Genomic DNA, 21,359 nt, shown 5'->3' with positions numbered 1-21,359 from the left:
TAATTTAACCTATTTGTATTTGAGACTTTCAGGTTTCGTATGAAAAATTACCTGCACGATAAGATATTTACTGTGCCTGATAATTTCTGTGTGTGTGTGTGTGTGTGTGTGTGTGTGTGTGTGTGCGTGTGTTCGTGTGGACTGAGAATACAGGAATAACGACACCAGAATCTACATATTTGAAAGCACAATAATTTTAATATCTGCTGTTGTTTTTCTACAGAAGACACATGAAGGGATTTATTGGAGAAATAAAAAACGACAAAAATACAGTGCACAGGTCCGATAAAGAATGAGTACAGTAGTAAATATGGCAATTTCAGAAGAATAGCAAAAAAATGTAAAAACTAATAGATTAGAATAAAAAAGACATGCAAGTGTTTTACACATTAACCTTAACATAAGGTTTCTCTGTTATATTCTTGTTATCTAATAAGTCAATATCTATATCTATAAAACTGAAAAATAAAAGAACATAAGATAATTGAACCAGACGTGGATATGAACTGTTGTATTCTACTTTTTGTGTACTGAGATCTCAAATAGTTTCTATGAATAAACCTTAACAATGGGAAATAATTGCAACAGGCAGTCAACAAATAAATGTATATATCTGCATTGTGTATTTTTATTCCACCGACTTTGGTTGTTATTTTTCCCAGATGAGCAGAAAGCAGCAAAAAAATAATCTTTGCAACAGAAATATTAGGTAATGTTCTCACACATACATGAAAGTATTAATTTTCAGCTACTGCACACAAATTAACATGACATTAAAAATCAACTGTGATTTATTAGAATTGCTTAGAATGGACATTTTCTTTATTGACTCATATCAGTTTCATGGTGAACCTGCTTGTCTCCATATAATTCCCTTTGCCCCCGTTACTGCTCGAGCCGGAACTGCGCGGCACGTACGCGATGGTGGCCGTGTGCTTCAGTTGGCCTTTGCTCTTACTCCAGAAGAACATGAAAATGAAACATACACTCACAGAACTGAAAAATGAAAGGAGCCCAATGGCTGCTGCTATCAGCAAAGTCTTGACATCAAATGGGTGTTTCTGATTTCCCTCCAACCCCGGGGCGGGGGACGGGAGGGAGAACCAACCTTTAAAACGAGGTGGCGACGGAAAGGCTCGGACTCGAAGGCTGACGGCCAGGCTGACATTTCCTGCCGCATTGGACGCCACGCAGAGATAAGTGCCGCTGTCTTGAGGCTGCACATAGCGAACCTCCAACGAGCCATTAGAGAGAGTCCGTATTCTACCAGTGGGCGTTAAAGGTCTCAGCAGTGGGTTTAGCCAGCTTACAGACGGCAGAGGGTCACCTTCCACATCGCAGTAGAACACCACCGTGTGCCCCTGATCCACTTTAACTTCTTGAGGTTTGCGGTTCAGAATCTGCGGCCGGCGACAGGTGAGCAGGCCCGGGAGCTCGGCGTCAGAAAAGTCCAGGAAATTCCAGGCCTCCAGCTGGAGAGAGGTAGTGCAAGTGGGGGACTGTCCGCCAAAGTCCAGGTGCAGGCGTCTTCGCACCACCCAGAGCAAACGGCAGTCGCATGCCAGTGGGTTATTATCAAGCCCCAGAGTTTTTAGGGCGTCCACTGATTGAAGAGCACCGGCCTCGAGGGTGGTGAGAAGGTTTCTAGATACATTCAGCAACTTGAAATGCGCTAGCCCCCGGAATGCTCCGATTCCGATGCGTAGCAACGATCCGCCGACCAGATGGAGCTCCTGGAGCCGCAGCAGGTCTCCGAGCAGGTTCCCGTGAATGTGAGTGATCGGATTGAAGGAAAGGTCGAGGTGCACGAGATATACCAGATGATGCAAGGGGACGTAGGGCACGGCACTGAGGTTGCAGTGTGTGATAGTGAGGGATGTGAGGTTCAGGCCGAAGAGGCTGTTTCCAGTCAGCGTCTCCAACCAGGGGCAATGAGAAATGGCCAGCACCTTGAGGCGCACGAGATGATGGAAGGAATAGTTTGGCAGCGTGGTGAGGCCCAGGCGGTGAAAGCGAAGGCTCCTCAGCACGCCGAGCTGGGTGAGCGCCTCCGTCGGCACAGCAGTGAGGTTGCAGCCGTCGATGTGCAGCTCCTGTAGACTGGTCAGTCCAGAGAAAGCTTGATGAGAGACGAAAACAAAGTCGTTTTCCGCTGCTATAAGACACTGCAGGGCGGCCAAGTCACGGAAAGTGAAATCGAGGAGCACGAGGATCTCATTGCTGCTGATGTCCAGCAGCTGCAAGTTCGGCAAACCGGCCAACGCTCCAACGGGAATGATCTTCAGGCGGTTGCGGGCGAGACGCAGCGTCTGCAGGCTTCGCAGGCCGAGAAAGGCCTCAAGTTCAACTACAGTCAGAAGATTGTCACTTAAATCCAAATCTAAAAGTTGTGTCAAACTCTGGAACTGCTGATGCACCAGAGTCTTGATGTTATTGTGCGTTAAGTTGAGCGTTTTGGCGTCTTGAGGCAGATCGTCAGGCACCGTGCTGAGTCCACCGCGAGAGCAGTTCACCTCCAGCAGCTCGGCGTCGCAGCGGCAGGACTGTGGACACGGCCGGCGGGTTTCTGACGTCAGCGCCACTGCGACTGCCAACAAGTAGAGAATTCCCCAGCACAACGCCTCGGACATCTGGTGACGTGCCCGCATGTGAGTGAGAGAGAGAGAGGCAGCTGAGGAAAGAGGGAGAGGGGATTCATGTCACGTCGGGGAAAATTCGGGGGGGGGCTGTAACATCCTGCAACACGATGATACAACAAACTGACAATATCTTATATGCAACAACTGATCTTTTCTTACCTCTCAGCGAACAGGAAGTAGCTTTTCATAACCCGGCAGCTGCTGATGTTGGGCCTGTCTTCATAGACTCACAAACACTGGAGACAAAATCAGACAGAAAGGACGCTGTCAAATGATGGAAGATGATGATGATGATGATGATGATGATGATGATGATGATGATGATGATGATGAGAGCCACAAAACTTGGTGGAAAGATGTGTAGGTATGAGTCAGGACAGAACATTGCGAGATTTGACAGGTTCCTACATTTATCAAAGATTGACTTGATGAAAAGAATTCTACCAACCATTGCAGCTGGCACCACAGACATACACACAACCTCACTATATTTCAACAAGTTGTAGTTTCGTTTATGAAAAGCGCACTCAACATTTTAAGGAGAGATTTTAATTTGTAGCTGTTCTTTGAGACTCAAGCTTTCTGGCTGTGATTTAACCACGATAAACCTCTGAACTTCTAAACCGCCATTAATTAAATGTCTGACCTCTATAAGAGCAACACCAATCAATCAGCAGAGCTTATCCCCTTATACACAACTTAATGCAACTCTAATGATGCGACATCAGACTGACTCATCTAAGAAGTCGTGGTCCTGTGGATGGTTTTTATTTCAACTTGACAGCTCCGCCGGGAATGAATCACATGAAAAGCTGGAACATGTTGTCACGACAGATTGTCCTCTCTTGTTTGATTTATGCAGTCGGAACGCAGACAGAGGGAGACGGTGTAACCTTCAAACCAAGTGAAGCATCACACGGACTTAAACGCTCAATTATCTGCGGGTCCACAATTACTGCAAACATCGTCCGTCTCCGGGACAAATTACAATATCAAAGTGGCAGCATTTCCCAGACTTTTGTTATATTGAGTTTGTCATGCTTTGTTTGTTAGAGGTCGTGATTACAGGGAAGGCTGTTTGCAGGCGGAGTTAAAAAAGCCCTTTTGCCATTTTCCATCATGTTCTGCATCTTTCAGGGCAAATAGATTTCTACTTATATGCATAATAATGTAGAAGCAACATACTGATGAGGACGTGTGGTGGCATTTAGGGCTAAATATCACTCACAGCTTAAACATACAATCATCAACTGTGTAGGACTTTGCTTGTATTAGGTGATGGTTTAATAACGGATCAAACATGCACTTTAGTCTATTTTTGTTTCATTTAGAATTGATTATCCCTCTGTGGTTTTTTTATTGTTTATTGTTCTTTTATCTTTTTTTTTTTCTGCATTGCTGAGTGTGATCTGGTTTTTCTATGATTTATCTTTTCAATTATATATTTTTTTTGTGAAGGACATTTCATCTCATAGAAATAAATGTATATTATCATCACACTTATTTTTATATTATGCAAAATATATTAGGCTTCCATTTAAGGAGAGGAGGATTAATACAAGACAAGCATTTTCATGACTCATATTTAATAGTGTTATGAATGTGTCATAATTCACAAAAACCTTTTGATATTTATTTCTGCTCCAAATGTGGCCACATAAAATAGTTAAGATTTTATTTCAGGCTTTTTCTTTGTATGTTATATTTTTCTCAAACACATCAAATAATAAAACCTTGGATTTCAGGTATGTGCTCAGATCTAGAGGAACTGGAGTGAATAAAAATAGTAAAAACTTCCAACACAGATTAAATCATATTGAATAAAAATAACATTAACAATAGTTTAAATTCTACGTTAAATTGTACTATATTAAGACTGTTTATGGTACTGCTACTCATCCAATCAAAACATTTTATTTACAGTTTCTAAACCCAACACTAGGGAGCAGCAGACGCAGGAATACATCAGTGCACTGGTTTGCAGTGATGTTGACCATCTGCAGGATTTTTCGGTCACTGCATCAAAGTCCACTGTGACTGTTCAAACGTTACCGTCACATATTTCATGACCATCACAACTAATGGATTCCTGCGGTGGTCTCGTCACGCGAAGTACGTAAACAGTTGATTCATTCTCATGTGGAAACAAGAATCTGAGGCAGCAGACAAACTGTAAATCTGTTAAAAGAAATGACTAATGCAGCAGCTCCTCGGACAAAATGTGCTGTTCACATATCAGCCACCGAGAGAGCGAGAGAAGAAAGAAAAAATAGACATAACACCTTCTAGTGGGAAGCCACCCTCGGCTGTGGCAGCTCCCATCGCATGTTGTTGTGCAGGAGGATGCAACACTTAAAGAGCGTGTGTGGACAGAGACGATACAAGAAGAGCAACAGGAGGACTAACTCCAGATACATTATCAGTAGAAATATTAAAGAATATTAAATATCAGTCATGGAAAGAGTGAATGCTATTTTTCTTTCTTTTTCTCATCCCTGCAAACTAATTTGTTTTGGTGCCACAGTTAGTGATTTGATTTAAGTATCCCTGTGATTTCCAAAACATAAATCATCTCAATTTGAAACTTGTGGCGGCCCGAGGAAACTTGGTCTGACATTCAAGATGTCGTCGGACCAACAGGACAGAGGGAGGCAGGAGGATTGTGTTTTCAGGTCTTGAATGGACCCTGGGTTTTACAGGCTGACTGCTGCTGATGAAAGACACCGGACTGATGGAGGCTGACTGCTGCTGAACTCCTCTGGGATCACAATGGTTGAATTGCAGTCACTTGCTGTGGCTTTCAAAAATCTGAAGCTCAACAACTCAAATTATGTCACACACAAAAAAAAAACACACACAAAATGTCAGTAATTTGTACGCGAAGAGGGAGGGAAATCAAGTACTGTGACTCACCGTCTCTTCGCCGTGGAGGGCTTCTCGTTGCGATGGCTCCAGTTTCACAGTTTTGTAGTTAAAAGAAAAACCACCAGAGCCTGTTTGCAGCACGTCACTTTTCACCGCCTCAGAAAAACATCCGGATGAAACCTGCAACGTGAGAGTCACACACGCACGGTGAGAACAACGCCTCATCCTCCCATCGTGATATTTTTTCCAATTGATGCTGCAGCTCAGTTCCCCTGTTGCTCTGCTGTCCTCATGGCAACAACAACAATCTGGCTCTGCACGCGCAAGTGCATGCTGGGGGATTATATGCACGCGCTGCTGGACAGCATCCCAACGCGCTGCGCTGGATGACGGGAGGCGCGCACGGGTCAGCCAAACGCGGAGATTTAAGGGGGGCAACACCAGATGGGCTCGAATTTAGGAACTGACACTTGAAGAATATCTTTTATCCTCATCTCCTTCGCAGCCATTTGAAAGTTTGATAGTGATCTATATACTATATATTTTTTGTAAATTCATGGTTTAGTGCTGCAGGTAATTGAACAATCAATGTTTAATTGGCGGATATAAATGAGCTGGGCGTTAAGTATTTAAACAAACCAAAATGTGGTGGACACAGGGTCTGAGGCTTCAGTTATATCATTGATCAGTGATTAGTCAATTAACATTACTCAAGCACGTTTTTATTCAAGCTGAGATGTGTATATTATGTCAATATTCTGTATTTTATTTTTTATTAAATTGCCTTTTTCACTTTTATTCTCTTGTCTATCTCATACTGACTCTGCTTCTGTAACAAGTGCATTTCCCCAGTGAGGGATCAATAAAGTTTCATCTTATCTTATCATTAGTCAATAATAATATTTCTGCACGTCCAATATGAAAAATGGTTCAATACAAGTTTGGGGTCACAGACCGACAAAGCACTGAGATCAGGGGGGATATCACACAACACGTGATATCTTTATCATTATATTCATGGCATTACCACATATTAACTATTGATGAATACACATTATAAAAAATGTATCAGTGAAGGAACAGTCCTCTTTTCATGTATGAATCTTTTTCAGTTACCATATTAACAGCTATTATCAGCTGCTTCTCTTTTCTTTTTTTTGCCTCACAGCAGATCTATGTGGAGTTTCAGTGGAAGGTTGTGGGTGTTAACATTTCTTATGAATTCAACATGTGCTGACAATTCAGGATATTTTTTTTCTTTTCATGCGGTTGAATCCTCCCACGTCTGTAAAATAAATAATTTTCCTCTTGAACAGAACAGGTGTTAATTAAACTGTGAATCTTGATGTCGTCCCCCCCCCTTTGTTCAGTCAAATACTCCAAACACTTTGATGAGCAAATGCTTCTGCAGATTCTATAAAAAAGTTAAAGCAATAGAAGAATGGAAACAATCAGGTGTGTGATTGGGACGTCCCGTCTCAGTGCTGCAGGATTATGTGAGGAGTGTGTGTGTGTGTGTGTGTGTGTGTCGACAGGAAAGATGCACGATCACCACAGAAGAAAAGGCCACTGCTGAGTCAGGGACTCACCATCTGGTACCTCGGGGACGCTGTGCTCGTCAGCGAATCTCCGTCCAACCCCGGATTCCGGAAGAGGAGAGATCAGAGATCAACGCCAACTATACGGCCTCCACCAAATCAAAGTTGCATAATATCCTCCTGACGTACCATCATCCCCACAGCGAGGCCGGCTGTGACTTCTGGGAATTTCTCTCCTGTAGATGCTGTTTTTTGAGTTTTTCCCATTTTTTCACATGGAAATCCGAGAAACGAATAGAAATCAACGAATATTAACTCATATTTGAATCATATTATTAGTTGTTTATATTTTGTATTTTCTTGATGATTCGATTACTCTCTCATGATATGTGGTTTATCGTACCTTTGCTTAAAGACTGGAAACAGAGGGAAACAGGGAGCATCGCTTAGAATATGATAAACAAAATAAGCCTGTCAGCATCTATCAAACTCACAATTGAGTATATTATGATATTTTCACATCTTATTTCATAAATCTGCACAGAAAAATAATGTGTAAAAATTATATATTGTGGTTTTATGGTGGCTTACGTTGCCTGACGACTTGGCAGTGACAGAAAAAACAATGATCCAGTCCAGGAACTCAATCCATGAAGTGGATTAAAACAAATAAAGAAAATAAAAGGCTTCTAATGACTGAACTCACATCACAACATCTGCCTGACAGCATCATCAGCACTAAATGTGTGTTGTGGTTTTCTGATTTCTCACTTTAACCAAGTGAAATGTCAAAGTGCTCGACTGTGAGTGAGAAAACAAGAGACAGGTTATCTCAACTATTTAACATTAGATTCACTTTCACTGTTTCATTTGCTGAACGCCTCCTCTCCACTTTCACTACCATGTCTTCCACCATGTCTTCTTTTATCTACTGGCCGTTTCCTGTCAATCAGCCTCTGTCGCTTGCACGTCTCGGACTGGAGAGATATTTCGGGCCACTGCAGCAGCTGGTTGAGAATTAGATTCACATGACGAACCAGTGGGGGGGGGGGGGGGGGGCAAGAAAAACACTGTGTAAGAAAAATTGAACTTCCTCTTTAAAGTGTGACGGTTCTCTTGTCCGTTTGAACACGGTTGCACTTTCCTCTTGTGACAAAATATCCTGTTGATTATTCTACAACAAGGTAAACGGTATATATGAGGTTATGACACAACGTTGTTGGGCTCATTTGTGTCGCAGCGAAAGACGATGAGAGATCACAGGTTTGAATTCCTTCTGTTTGAGGAGAAGAATATTTGTGTGTCTTCTATTGTGCAGGATCAATGTGTGTTTCTGAATCTTATTTAACTGTAAAGCTCCATCTTACAGCAGCTTTGACTTTATTAGATTGTTGTGCACGATGTTGAGGTTTCAGACTCGGTTAGCTGAACCGTGCATGATGACATTTTGCTTTCATGACTTACTTGTGTAGAATGTTTCTACTCTACAGAGTGGGGGAGTTTAGGTTTTTAGTGTCGGGATGGGAAATCAAATTCACTGTTCTTTAGAAAATGCCAAATTACTACAGATTTAAATGTGTATTTTTGGAGCTTGGTCCAAATCATGACATTTTTGTCTAGAATCCTGTTTATCTGCTTATGTGTTAATGGTCCTCCAGTAAAGTGACATTTGAAGTGATGTTTTTGAGAGTAATTTTACTGGGATTATTTTTTTAATTAAACAATTATTGAAAAGTATATTGATGAGTCGAATAATAACATCCCATATAAAACTCAGATGGGGGCATGATTGTGATCGCTCACAATAAGTGATCAGTTTGACTTTCTTCCTTCACAGGATGCACATTTCGCATGTGGTTTTGCTTTTGGCCTTTCTGGTCCTCGGCCACTCTTCACCTGCTGTAGACAAGATGTGGGAGGAGTGGAAAGTCAATAATCGCAGGGTCTATGACAACGAGGTGAGACTTTTCTTTATCGATATACACACATAACAGCTCCCACTGGTAGACCAGTAGTTCACCCAGTCAGTGCTGGTGTTTCAGATGGAGATCAGCTTCAGGAGAGCGGTGTGGCAGAAGAACCTGAACCTGGTGCTGAGACACAACCGGGAGGCGTCAGCAGGAAAACACAGCTTCACTTTGGAACTGAACCACCTGGCGGACATGGTACGAGTCTGCTCCAACGAAAACACTGACGTTTTGACAATATGAACTTTCGACTTCTCGGTTATGGATCATGACAGAAAGACGTGTGTTAATGTGGATAATTCATAGACTTACAGATAATAAGCTTATTATTGTCTGGATTCACATAGATAAAGTTCTAATTATTAGCAAAACTATGTAGAAGGCGTGTGTGTTGTATTTCAGATGATTTATAATAATCAAGTTAGTGTAGAATGACAAGTGCAGCACCTTTCTTGTGCTCTGTATTAATGTAACTTAGGTAAAATCTGATCAAAACCTAACTCTAATATTTTGTTTTCTTTGAGCTACAAATTAAATACCTGCACAGAGTAAAATCTAATACTATCGTACTTGGATTGGTCTATTTTTCACTTTTTTTCTTGTCCAACCTTGTGTAGTTAACTGTCTATTCTGGATCTGTTCATCTACTTACCTAACAACAGTGAACTGAATAACTGCTTCAATACTAGAAGGGATCTCAAACCTCCACTGACTCCCAACAGTCTGTTTAAATCCTGAATCTGCCCCTTGGTCCGGATATGTGTCCAAACTGAACGGGTTGGTTTCTTGGCCCGTGTCCCAAACATCCACCAAGTTTCATGGAAATCTGTTCTGCAGTTTTTTGCGTAATCCTGTTGAAACAAACAAATCAAACAGCCGGGTGGAAGCATAACTTCCATGTTGGAGGTAATAATCCGAGTTTACTGGCTGCAGTACTGTGCACATCCTACTCACATGGCTTTAACAGCTAAAGATCAAATAGTTATATAACTAAGGAAAACTACTAATCCATGACTTAATATATTCAATATAAAGGAATTTGCAGCCAAATGATGGTCGTCCAGCAAGTAACAGACAGAAATGTGCGTGTGAGACCTCTGGTGGATACAAACTTCATGACAAACATTTCAGCCAGAAGACACAATTCTCCTCACACTGTGTCACCACACTGAGTCATAAACTAAAGTGAATTCATTGACCTTCACTGGTCCAAGGCAGAGCAACACTGTTAATCTGCATTTAAACCTGCACCGTGTGGGCTTAATTTAAAGGCTTGATTTAAAGCTCAACCTATAGAACAGCTTTAATCTGACTTTATACAATCTGATTAAATTAATCCAGAAGAGGCTGCTGGGCCAATCTGGACAATCAGTAGCGTTATATGACCTACAAATCTTGAGGGGAGGCAACAAGGTTACACAAATTCATCTAAAAAATCAAATATTTATATAGATAATTACTATAGGTCTGCATTTTGTTCCATATTATAATTTCTCTCATTAAATAGTTTGCAATTTCAGTTACTTCAGTTCAGGCATTTGGGGGCTTGATAAAGATGCCGGAAGGTACCGGAAAGAGGTTGTTCTGTATCAAGAGCCTGAAGACAGCAGGAAGTCTGAGGAGTGGAGGAGTGGAGGAGTGGAGGAGTGGAGGTGTGACGTGTTGATGCTGCAGGAAGCTGGAAACAGTGATTCTGAGACATTCAGGCGTTTGGCCTCAAGTCAAAGATCCCGAAGGACGAGCTGACACAGTTTCCTTTGAGACAAATGAAGGTGTCGGGATTAATTAAAGTAGGATTATTGTCCAATCTGACAGGAGACACAGCAGGACTGTGCAGCAAGAAGTAAATGAAGTGCTGGATCATAATCATAATCATAATAATCACAATCATAATGATCATAATCATAATAATAATGCTGGTGGTTAAAGGACAACCTGCTGTACCTATGCCATAGATGGTGGTCGGTGGTTCGATCCCCCGGTTTCACCAGTCTGCATTCCGAGGTGCATAGAAACGGCAGATTGCAACTGACAGTGTGTGAACGACAAGTTGTGAACGACAATGTGTGAACAACAATGTGTGTGAACGACGTGTTATAGAAAAAGCACTGTGTATAGTAACGCTGACTGAATTTGTGTTTGAATGGGTGGATGTGACTTGTACTGTGAAGCCCTTAGAGACGTCCATGAGATGAGAAGTGCTGTAGAAATACAGTAAATACATTTAACCTGCTGATACACAAACTCTGAGGAAAAAACGGGTCCAGACTTAAGATGTGTGTTACATTTCTGCATTGTTTCCTTTCTAGTGTTTTACAGTCCTCGTTCTGTTTAGACAGCCGAGGAGATCAACGAGAGGCTGAACGGTTTGAGGCCGGAGGAGCTGCTTCTTCTCAGGAACGACACGTTCAAGAGAGCGAGCGGCTCAGCGACGCCTCCGAGTGTTGACTGGAGGAAGTCGGGCCTGGTCAGTGCTGTGAAGAACCAAGTAAGGAGTCACCTGAGCACAATCTGATGAAGAACCTGTGACGAGAAACGTGGTCATTGGGTTTTCCCTCTCTTCAAAAGGGCCGATGTGGGTCGTGCTGGGCCTTCAGCTCTATGGGGGCTCTCGAGGGGCAGATAGCGAAGCGGACCGGCGTCCTCGTCTCCCTGAGTCCACAGAACCTGCTGGACTGCAGCACCACCGACGGCAACCATGGCTGCAAAGGAGGATACATCTCTAAATCCTTCAAATACGTCATCCGCAACGGAGGCGTCGACTCCGAGAGGTTTTATCCCTACGAACACAAGGTTGTCCCCAGAAAACACAAGCAAAAACTTTTTTTGCTTTGTTAGTTTTACTTGTTTGTTGATTCTTTTGTTTTTTTATTGCAGTAATTTCCAAATATTTGATTTTTTTTACACACACTGGGAATAACATTTATAACCAGTTGTCATTTTTTTAGAGCTGTAAACCTGTTTTGATGTGTAAAGTGACTAATAATCCACTGTCCATAATGTAGTTGCACATTGTGTCTAATCAACTGTGCAATATTGTGATGTTATATATGTTTTTATATTCCATTTCTGATTTCCTTCGTCTCATTTCTCTTTGCAGATAGGGACATGTCGTTACTCTGAGCAAGGGAAAGCCGGATTCTGCTCTAATTTCCACATCCTGCCACGAGGGGACGAGCGCGCTCTGCAGGAAGTGACGGCCTCTGTGGGACCGGTTTCTGTGGCTCTGAACGCTGGGCTGAAGTCCTTCCACCTGTACAGAGGAGGTGAGGCTGGCTCTCATCTGAGAAAACTCAAACCCTTTATTGTAGTGAAGTAAATCAGTCACTGAACATGAGGCTTCTGTGTAAATATAACGATTATATAACATGCACAATTCTTTCCTATTGACGTTTAGCTTTTATCTCATTTATCCTTTGTTGATTTCAGATTTGTAGAAGTACATCCACTATATTAGGAAATCTGTCAAACAAGGAATAAGTCTGATTTTAAAGTACAAGTAAGACTGTACTTGTAAAATACAAATACTCTCAATATTTCAGTTTTATGAATGGAATATTATGTGATATTTTCCTCTGATTCTGCATTTGAAGCTCACACTGTCGTTATAAAGTGGATAAATACTATTATCTCAGCATTTATACTGTTCCCAAGTCTCTAAAGATGACTGAACACGACCTGTGGCTCTGCAATCTTTCCAAAATGTCTCCTAAATAAATGATTGATTATTCTTTGGGTCAAATCAGATCCGATGTTAAAAGGGGTTAAGGGTTAGTTTAGTTTGGCAAATCAAATATAATATAAGTTCACAGCATTAACTCATCTCTTACACTTAACTTCTGAGGCGTCACTCAATCTTCAAACATCAAGAGGGTTTGTGACACTTGATCATTTTCTCATCAACTGTATCATGTTACTAAACTTCTGAATCTTTCAGGTTTATACAACGTCCCCAATTGCAACCCGAAGCTTATAAATCACGCTGTCCTGCTTGTGGGCTACGGCACCGACAACGGACAAGACTACTGGCTGGTGAAAAACAGGTGACTGCTGCCTCTTCTGACCGGATAGTTGAAACATGTGACTCCACGTGTATGATCAATATTAAATCTGACTCTCTGTTCTTGTGGTTTCAGTTGGGGGACTGCGTGGGGAGAGAAAGGCTTCATCCGAATAGCGAGGAACAAGAATAACCTCTGCGGCATCGCCAGCTTTGCAATTTATCCAACTCTGTGAAAACGTCACCGAAAACATCTCATCATCATCTTCTTTTTTTTTCAATGTCAAAGATGAGATGTGTTTTTTATTTTAAGATTGTAGATGCTGTCCTGAATGTTAAAAAGAAATCATTAAAAAGGTAAATTTCACAAAAATTATGCTTTCTGCCATGGTGGCCTTTCTTACAGATGATTTTTAATTCTTGAATGATAATCAAGGAAAACTTGCTTTGTACTCTTTTGCATATCTCATACGTTTTAAGTGTATTTTTTGATATTATGTGTTTATTTGAATAACAATGTCCATGATGTCAAATGTACCCAATTGAATAAATAACTCTCTTGCTATTAAAGAAAACATAAAAAGATCGAATTTTTATTTTATTTGTTGCATTTAATTTTAGTTTCATGTGATTAGTTCTCACAATGACTTGTCACCATCTTCCTACATCTCATCTACCACATTATTCTTCCTCAGATCCTCAGAAGAGCAGTTTGACTCTTTCATGTTTGATTGTTGTAAAACTTCAGACTCATATTGAATCAATTGAGAACAGAAAATCCCACAGGGTGTAAGAAACAAATAGAGGAGGAGGAGGAAGAGGGGGAGGAGGAGGAGGAGGAGGAGGAGGAGGAACTGTGTTGTACTATAAATAGAAGTGTCACCAGCGGACACGGCAGTGGCACTAGTATTATTATTAGAGGTAGCAGTTAAATGTAACAGTAGTATTTCTGTAAAGCTGTAGAAGCCTCCATGAAGAGCTAGAGAGTGTAACCTCCACAGACTCAAAGATATCAGTCCTCTAAAGATTCCAGATCTCTGCATTGTCCCTTGAGAAATTACAATTAACAAAATAACGCCCTATCTCCTAATTTTAGTAAAAGTAAAAAACTAAATCCTGAATCCAACACTTTTAATTGAATCAATTCAGTAGTTGTTGAATAATGTTCTCCTGACAAACATAACAGCCTTGGTTGAGGTGATAATAATAATTATAACGGGGTTGATAAATGTAAAGACACAACTTTCTCTACATGAACACTTGAACCCATGAACTGATGAACACACACAAACACACACTGAGACACACAGACACACAAGCCCCTCAGTGATTTCCTGGTTAATGAGTTGCAGGTGCAGTGAGTGGGAGGATGATAAATAGAGACTCTGGTGGAGTCAGTTCAGATTTTCCCAGGCTCACCTGCTCAGGTAAGTTTTATCGTCTCTGTCATTCAAGTGAGAAAATGCTGCTTTTAGTTTTTAAACCATTGAATTGAATTATGGACTAGTATCAGATATATGAAGCCAATCATTGACCGTAAAGAAACCGGAGAGAATTTGCGTCAATCAATCAGAATGTCGAGTTGTATAAAGAAACTGAAAATCTTTGGGATATTTTGCTTACCTCTCCGACTGCCCTGCATGGATCAATATCTTTAGCTTTGACTTCACTAATGCATTGGTTTTGAGTTCTAAATGCTGGTTGTTCTCACCTGGAGGCGTTGGAGCCTTCCTGCAGATGTCCAATCAAACAGGCCTTCAGTCTGTAACAAACATTTGACAAATTCTCCCTTTCCCAGATCAGAAAATGTTTCGGAGCCTGCTCCTCACCGTCCTGTGTGGATTTGCAGCGGCCAACATTAATTCTCAACTGGATGGACACTGGGAGCTATGGAAGCAGATCCATAAAAAAGTGTATTCCCATCAGGTGACTGTCACCTATGTATATATTCTTGTGTTGGGTCTGTGACTTTTGTTGTGAAGGTCTTGATTAGCCAACAAATCCAGATTTGGTTCAGATTTAAAGCTGTGATTTAAATTATTTCAAATTCCAAGGCTTGTCTGTCATGTGGAGAACTATTCATTTCACCAGAGGAAATGTATTCATTGAAGTCTATTGCATTTTCTTTAGAACACATTTTTATTCTCTGGGTTCCAGATTGAAGAGTTGGGTCGCAGGCAGGTTTGGGAACAGAACCTGGAAATGATTAACATCCATAACCTGGAGGCGTCTCTGGGTCTGCATACCTACGAACTGGCGATGAATCACATGGGAGACCTGGTAAGTAGACCACAGTTGTGTTTTTATGAAACTCAGATGGATTTTACTTGGCTGATTTTATTAATTAACCATTTTGGGTTCATACATTTTTGCAAGTGCCTGGAAGAATTACAAGTGTTTTTCTGAATGCCGACAAAGATGCAGAAATAACTTACCAGTATTATTTTGTAGACCAGTAAGGAGATCACAGATACACTAACCGGCGCCGTAGTGCCCGCTGACCTGGAGAGGAACTCCTTCGACTTCATCGCGGTTAGTGCTTCTATACCGAAATCACTGGACTGGAGGGAAAAAGGCCTTGTGACGGAGGTGAAGATGCAGGTAAGATCCTAGTAGGTTCTAACATTTGGAAAGAATCTTGCGTCAACATTTCATTCATTGACAACTTAACCCATTCCCAGGGTTCCTGTGGTTCTTGCTGGGCCTTCAGTGCAGTCGGAGCTCTGGAAGGGCAACTCAAGAAGTCCACAGGCGTCCTGATGTCCCTCAGTCCTCAGAATCTGGTGGACTGCTCCGGGAAATATGGCAACCAAGGGTGCAACGGCGGCTTCATGACTAATGCCTTCCAGTACGTCATTAAAAACCAGGGCATTGATTCTGAAGCCGCCTACCCCTATGTCGGCCGAGTGAGTCCAATGGTCAGCCAATGTCAGATTGTTTTAACTCTCAGATACTGTGGTTAAACTTGTGGAAGTAATTCCTCTTTGTGTGTCTCCTTTCAGCGAGGTCGCTGCATGTATGACCTGACTGGTCGCGCTGCTAACTGCTCCAGCTTTGTGATGCTACCAGAGGGGAATGAGTTTCAGCTACAAGCAGCCATGGCTGAAATCGGCCCCATCTCTGTTGCTATCGATGCTTCCAGGGCGAAATTTGTCTTCTACCGTCACGGTGAGGTTATGATGCCGGTTAGTTTAATAGAAGCTGGATTTGAAGAAGCGAGTCATTGCCCTTGTTTCAAACTGAGCTGCTTCCTGTGCTTGTTTTGTGTGAACTACCAGGTGTGTACATTGACCACAGATGCTCTCGCAATGTGAACCACGGAGTGCTGGCTGTGGGCTACGGCACAGAGGGAGGCCATGACTACTGGCTGGTTAAAAACAGGTCTCAAGGGTTTTTTCTCATGTAATTTTAGGACATTTGTAAGATTCCTTATGATCTTGACTTTGGTTTTTGAATGTTTCAGTTGGGGCGTGAACTACGGAGAAGAAGGCTACATCAAGATGGCTCGGAACAGACACAACCAGTGTGGCATCGCTCGCTACGCATGTTACCCCGTCATGTGACCAGCAGAGGGCCAAACTGTTACTTTTTATGCAACTTAAAAGCTGAGAATAAATAAAGTTTCTATAAGTGTCAACATCTCCAATGACTCCTTGTCAAAGAAGACTTTTGAGGGGAAACTACTGGCTACTGCTTTTGTCATAAATACATATTCAAAGTGACTGTTTAGGAGCAAAGCACACTATTTTAGAATTGGTTTGACACAGCATGTATATGTTGTCAGAGGTGATTGTTATTCATTATCATCAAAAAAGACCAACTGAGAATCAGCTACAGCAAATACAGAGCTCATGGAAAAGAGTTAACAAGTCGGCAGAGAGAATTAAATGGGTGAATAGAGCTCATGGAATTTGAGCTCATGGAAGAGGGGGTTGGGAACCTCTGCAGTAGTGAATTCCTGCACTGGAATGGCTTTCAGTCGAGCTCATGGCTTCAAGATGCTAACTTTTATTAGACCTTTACCTAAGAAATCAATGCTCTTCCAATGTTAAACATCTAAAAATGTGGTGGTTTTTTTTTTTTTTTTTTTTGTCCAATTGGACTGGGATGGAAACACGCCTTGGTGCACAGACTGCATGACAAGAGAACTACTATAGAGAGCAAAGAGTCTTACATTTACTAATTACACTAACGGGACATTTCCATTGCCACCACACAGCTGAAACAGAGCAAACAGTGTGAGACCACTATTTTAAAAAGTGAGGAGAAAATCTGAACTCAACGTAGAACTGATTTCAAGCTGTGTAATGCAAACAATGACTTTTTTTTTTCTTCAAGTTTTATTTCCATTATGATTCTATCATTTTCTTCATAGATCTGGGCAAATGGCACAAAAGTGCAAATCCCAGCGTGATGAACAACTCGCACATAAAATAAATACGGCACCTTTTTAGCATCACTAAAATATTCTCAATATCCAGAAGTAATAAATGTTGAATTTACCAAGATGTTCAGTCTTCATTTTACAAAACACAAAGACAACACACGATAGATTTTTCTCTTCTTTTTTTTTTTTTTTTCTTTGAATTGAATCTTTTGTTCCACAAATTCCATACTTGCACGTACAAACATCTACAGTTTCTACACACAGTACATTGATTTCTGAATTGAACTCACATTTAGAGTAGAACTTCTATCATTGAATAAACAGATCCGAGTCAAACTAAAGAAAAGAAAAAAAACAGCGATCCTTCAGTCCCAGCGACGGTGAAGAATTCTTTGCAGAGGAAGGAGTTGTTCTGTGGCATCGGGCCGGTCCTGTTTTTTTCTTTTGTCTGGATTCGTTCAGGACTGATCCGTGTGCTCTTGAGAGGAGACCAGAGGCCGGGCCATGAAAAGTCCCCTGTCCGTTTATCAGACCGCCCATTGCGGAGTTTATATATATATATGTGTGTGTGTGTTAATGTATGTATATATATATTATATATTATATTATATATATACATAATGTAAATTTTACACATAGTCAACATTAAATAGTAAACTTTAACATTTTGGACAGGAGCTCTTGCCAGAGGATGCTCTTGATGAGTTTTGTGTTTAACGCTCACTTCCTGTTTCCACTTCACTTCCACTTCACTTCCTCTTAAATAAGACTCGTGCGGACAATTGAGCTTGTGTCTAATTGTACTTTTTGCTCTTAATTTGTGCATATTTTTCAGCTCCCTTCACCTTAGCAGCAGCAAAGCCAATTCTCCAGCTCTGCAACAAGATGAATTGCACGAGAAAAAGCATCCTCCTCCACAAAATTCAGGCATATACAGTTTATATATATATATTTATATTAAAGAGTTACCTGGGTCCAAGGTAAACGAGGAGCACAGTCACCACTAACTGACTTTCAGAAACACATACTCAAGTTTTACCAATTTTTAACCCCACTTTGATTAAGAACAATCACTGCAAGCAACAAATCTATGTCATCATACAACAATGAAAACACAAGTTCTTGCTTTTAGACAAAACACCGGCTGGCATACAGGACGTCCAAGAAGTCAGACAATACGATACAAACATGCGTCACAATCGGTTGAATACAGAAGGAGCGGAGGGTGAAGTTGTCTTGATTTAAGATGTGATCCTTCCACCGTGTTTCCCAACAGAGGAACTGGTCACGCGCGTTTTCTCCGAGACTGGTTTCCTTTGACAGGGTTCGTTTTTAAAGACTGAACTGTTTCAGCAAAAGAGCACCAGAGTCTATTATGAAGAACAACACAAATAAATTGGACACTGCATATATTGCATTAAGTTTTTTTCTTTATCTTCTCTTAGTGTAAATATATTTCTGTGGTCCCCAGCTGAGCTGTATTCATCACAGGGATGAAAATACCGCAACAGAAAAAGTAGAAAAATACATGACGGACGATTTAAGAGTCTCATGCACACACACGTTAACAACAACAACAACAACATCCAAACTGCCTCTCAGACGACACACAACATGGAACGACGTTGTTCACTGAAGACTCACAAACAGCAAAGAAGAGATGAGATCCTCAGAATGTGATCCACATTTGCAAATATTAAAGGAAGAGTTCAACATTTTGGGAAATACTCTCGCTACCACTCGGTAAATATGAAGCTACAGCCAGCAGTCAGTTAGCATAGCTTAGCATAATGACTGGAATCAGGGGGAAACTGTTAGCCCTATCAGAAGTTAACATCATAAAAGATACATAACAGATGTTATATAACGTCTCTTTATTCTGTACAAAGAATATAAAAGAGTAAAAATAACAAGTTGTGGTTTTATGGCAGATTATGTGTTTGACCATGCGCCAGGCTATACGCTTCCAGTCTTTGTGCTAAGCTAGCTAAAGTGAATAAGCGTACTCCCAAAAAGTCCAACTCATCCTTCAAAGGCTCCCTCAAACACACACACACACACACACACACACACACACACACACACACACACGATCCAGAGGATGTCTTTACGGCAGAACATTTCTCTCCACCACCACTCATGTACTCAATCACTGATTGTCTGCACACATATTGATGTACACCTTTGGAGAAATAATACCGCAGTAGTGATATGTATAAACAACTCAATTATCTTCCCTTCTGGAGTAATCGTGTCCAATTGAGATCAAATTTCCAACGGACAGATAATCTGTAAAGCAGCTGTGATACTATCAAAGACGGTTGAACAATATCATGCAGGAGCACGTTTGATAACTGGAGTGGAGGAATGACTGAACTCCTTCAATTAAGCCCTTAAAATAAATTAGAGGAGTGACTTTGTAACCTCTGCTTCTCTTCCTGATCAAGCCGACTCTTTAAAACAACTTATTCTTTTTTTGGTCCCGTTCTATATGTGCTTATGAGGCCAATGGACGGCATGTCATGATGCCTAAGGAGCATTAAAAAAATGTTGTTGTTTTGAGGCCAAACAGAAAAAGACAAATGATATCACTAATGATAAAAAAAAAAAAAAAATCGTATTTCAAATTCCACTTACTAACTTTTCTCAGAGCTTTCCTTTCTCGTAACAACTATGCAAGGTAAAGTGGAAAAGCTTTGGAAAAAGGTCTTATGACAGGATTTTGATTATTGTTTTTGATTTTGCATAACTACTATTTCTAAGGTCAAAATGAACTAAATCCTTGTTTAGTTTCATTTTAAGATTAATGCTGCAATGCCTGAGGGATGGAAAAATGATCCTGCATGTACAGTAATTCAGTGCAGTGATCATGTAAACATGATCAAGCGTTTCATCATACCTCAGCTACTGCATGGGAAATATTAAATATATCGTCTTTTAAAATTAGCCTAAAATTATGAAACCGCTGTTCCGTACATTCTGCTGTTAGATCAAATGACTGAAGAGTGTGGCTGCGCTGAATTGCAGGAAATGTTGGTGCTTAAAGGAATAAATCACACGTGTACATAAGCAATCGCACACACTCACATACAACACACACGCGCAAATAATTCATCAATTATTATGCTCTTGTATCGCCTCTCACATTTAGCACTTGACCAAAATTTACAAAAAGAACAGACGTTTAACACTGAACACTCAGGAACTGGATCAAACCTTTCCCATTTGCAACTGAGAATCCTGTGAAATGTAACTTCACCAGTGTTGGGAGGATACACAAAGAGGAACAGACTTTATACAGGAAGAGTTCAACTCTTTGTTTATGAGTGAATCTTCTGTTTTGTGCAGAAGATTCTGAGTGAATCTTCTGTTTTGTGCTCAGCAGTTGGCAGTTAATTCAACCTGAAATTAATTTTGAGGGCTTTCCAAATAAAAATAGGAAATTCGAATTAACAAGCAACACTGAAAACTATTCACTGAGGCTGTTGGACGGATGAGAAATAAAAAAAAAAAATCAAATACATCTGGAAATCTTTGCACACGTTCCCCCAAATCGGCCTTTTTTCGGTTTCATTTGACCACTCTGTGTTTTCACGGGAGATCTACAGGCACCTTATCATAACAGCACGTTTCCCCCTCTACCACATCAGCCTGTGAGTATTACACGTCCGTAAAGGATCAGATTTCTTTTTTACCTGGTGGCTGACATAAAGGGATGCAGTCGTTCTACCATGACACCAGCGTTTATCTCTACGTCTGTTAATCTCTGTGGGTCTGTTGGGACTTTGAAAGACGCGATCCATATTTCAGAGGATTCTGGGCTTACAATGGGGGGGTTGGGCGGGTAGGGGGGGCAGTCTGTTGGTGTGTGATGGGCAGCAGCTGAAGCTCTCAGGAAGGTTTGGGCTCTAGTGGTCAAACGCACTCCAGCTCTACTCTCCTGCCCACTGCTGGTCACCTGCT

The 21,359-nt window shown here is 41.1% G+C and overlaps 3 protein-coding genes across 5 annotated transcripts; 2 read left to right on the top strand and 1 right to left on the bottom strand.

The window, feature by feature from the left end:
• Positions 1-368: 368 nt before the first annotated feature.
• On the bottom strand, positions 369-5,692 carry LOC128461925 (leucine-rich repeat and immunoglobulin-like domain-containing nogo receptor-interacting protein 1). Its single transcript, XM_053447105.1, has 3 exons — positions 5,553-5,692; positions 2,799-2,875; positions 369-2,671 (listed from the first exon to the last, which is right to left on the bottom strand). The coding sequence occupies exon 3, from the start codon at positions 2,646-2,648 to the stop codon at positions 831-833; it is 1,818 nt and encodes a 605-aa protein (XP_053303080.1). The 5' UTR covers positions 2,649-2,671; positions 2,799-2,875; positions 5,553-5,692; the 3' UTR covers positions 369-830.
• Positions 5,693-8,094: 2,402 nt separating this feature from the next.
• Positions 8,095-13,594, top strand: ctss1 (cathepsin S, ortholog 1). 3 transcript variants are annotated; one of them, XM_053447158.1, is made up of 8 exons: positions 8,095-8,233; positions 8,880-9,000; positions 9,085-9,207; positions 11,345-11,497; positions 11,578-11,802; positions 12,110-12,275; positions 12,947-13,052; positions 13,146-13,594. In XM_053447158.1, the coding sequence occupies exons 2-8, from the start codon at positions 8,881-8,883 to the stop codon at positions 13,243-13,245; spliced, it is 993 nt and encodes a 330-aa protein (XP_053303133.1). In that variant the 5' UTR covers positions 8,095-8,233; position 8,880; the 3' UTR covers positions 13,246-13,594. The 3 variants fall into 3 exon arrangements, with proteins under 3 accessions (XP_053303133.1, XP_053303132.1, XP_053303131.1); XM_053447157.1 differs by having other exon boundaries at positions 8,117-8,226; XM_053447156.1 differs by having other exon boundaries at positions 8,146-8,305.
• A 718-nt stretch (positions 13,595-14,312) lies between these two features.
• On the top strand, positions 14,313-16,572 carry LOC128461959 (cathepsin S). The gene is made up of 8 exons (XM_053447154.1): positions 14,313-14,436; positions 14,808-14,935; positions 15,167-15,289; positions 15,461-15,610; positions 15,691-15,927; positions 16,012-16,177; positions 16,288-16,390; positions 16,473-16,572. The coding sequence occupies exons 1-8, from the start codon at positions 14,379-14,381 to the stop codon at positions 16,570-16,572; spliced, it is 1,065 nt and encodes a 354-aa protein (XP_053303129.1). The 5' UTR covers positions 14,313-14,378.
• Positions 16,573-21,359: the final 4,787 nt, after the last annotated feature.

The sequence above is a fragment of the Pleuronectes platessa genome, chromosome 18, assembly GCF_947347685.1.
Source record: "Pleuronectes platessa chromosome 18, fPlePla1.1, whole genome shotgun sequence".
NCBI lineage: Eukaryota > Metazoa > Chordata > Actinopteri > Pleuronectiformes > Pleuronectidae > Pleuronectes > Pleuronectes platessa.
This window is presented reverse-complemented; position numbering and strand designations above follow the sequence as displayed.

Bases quoted from the DNA above. Each gene is read 5' to 3' on its own strand.
- LOC128461925 (XM_053447105.1), bottom strand. From the start codon at position 2,648: ATGCGGGCACGTCACCAGATGTCCGAGGCGTTGTGCTGGGGAATTCTC.
- ctss1 (XM_053447156.1), top strand. The intron at 9,001-9,084 runs GTGAGACTTTTC...CTGGTGTTTCAG, and splicing joins GCAGGGTCTATGACAACGAG to ATGGAGATCAGCTTCAGGAG. The intron at 11,498-11,577 runs GTAAGGAGTCAC...TCTCTTCAAAAG, and splicing joins TCAGTGCTGTGAAGAACCAA to GGCCGATGTGGGTCGTGCTG.
- LOC128461959 (XM_053447154.1), top strand. From the start codon at position 14,379: ATGATAAATAGAGACTCTGGTGGAGTCAGTTCAGATTTTCCCAGGCTC. The intron at 14,936-15,166 runs GTGACTGTCACC...TCTGGGTTCCAG, and splicing joins AAAAAGTGTATTCCCATCAG to ATTGAAGAGTTGGGTCGCAG. The intron at 16,178-16,287 runs GTGAGGTTATGA...GTGAACTACCAG, and splicing joins ATTTGTCTTCTACCGTCACG to GTGTGTACATTGACCACAGA.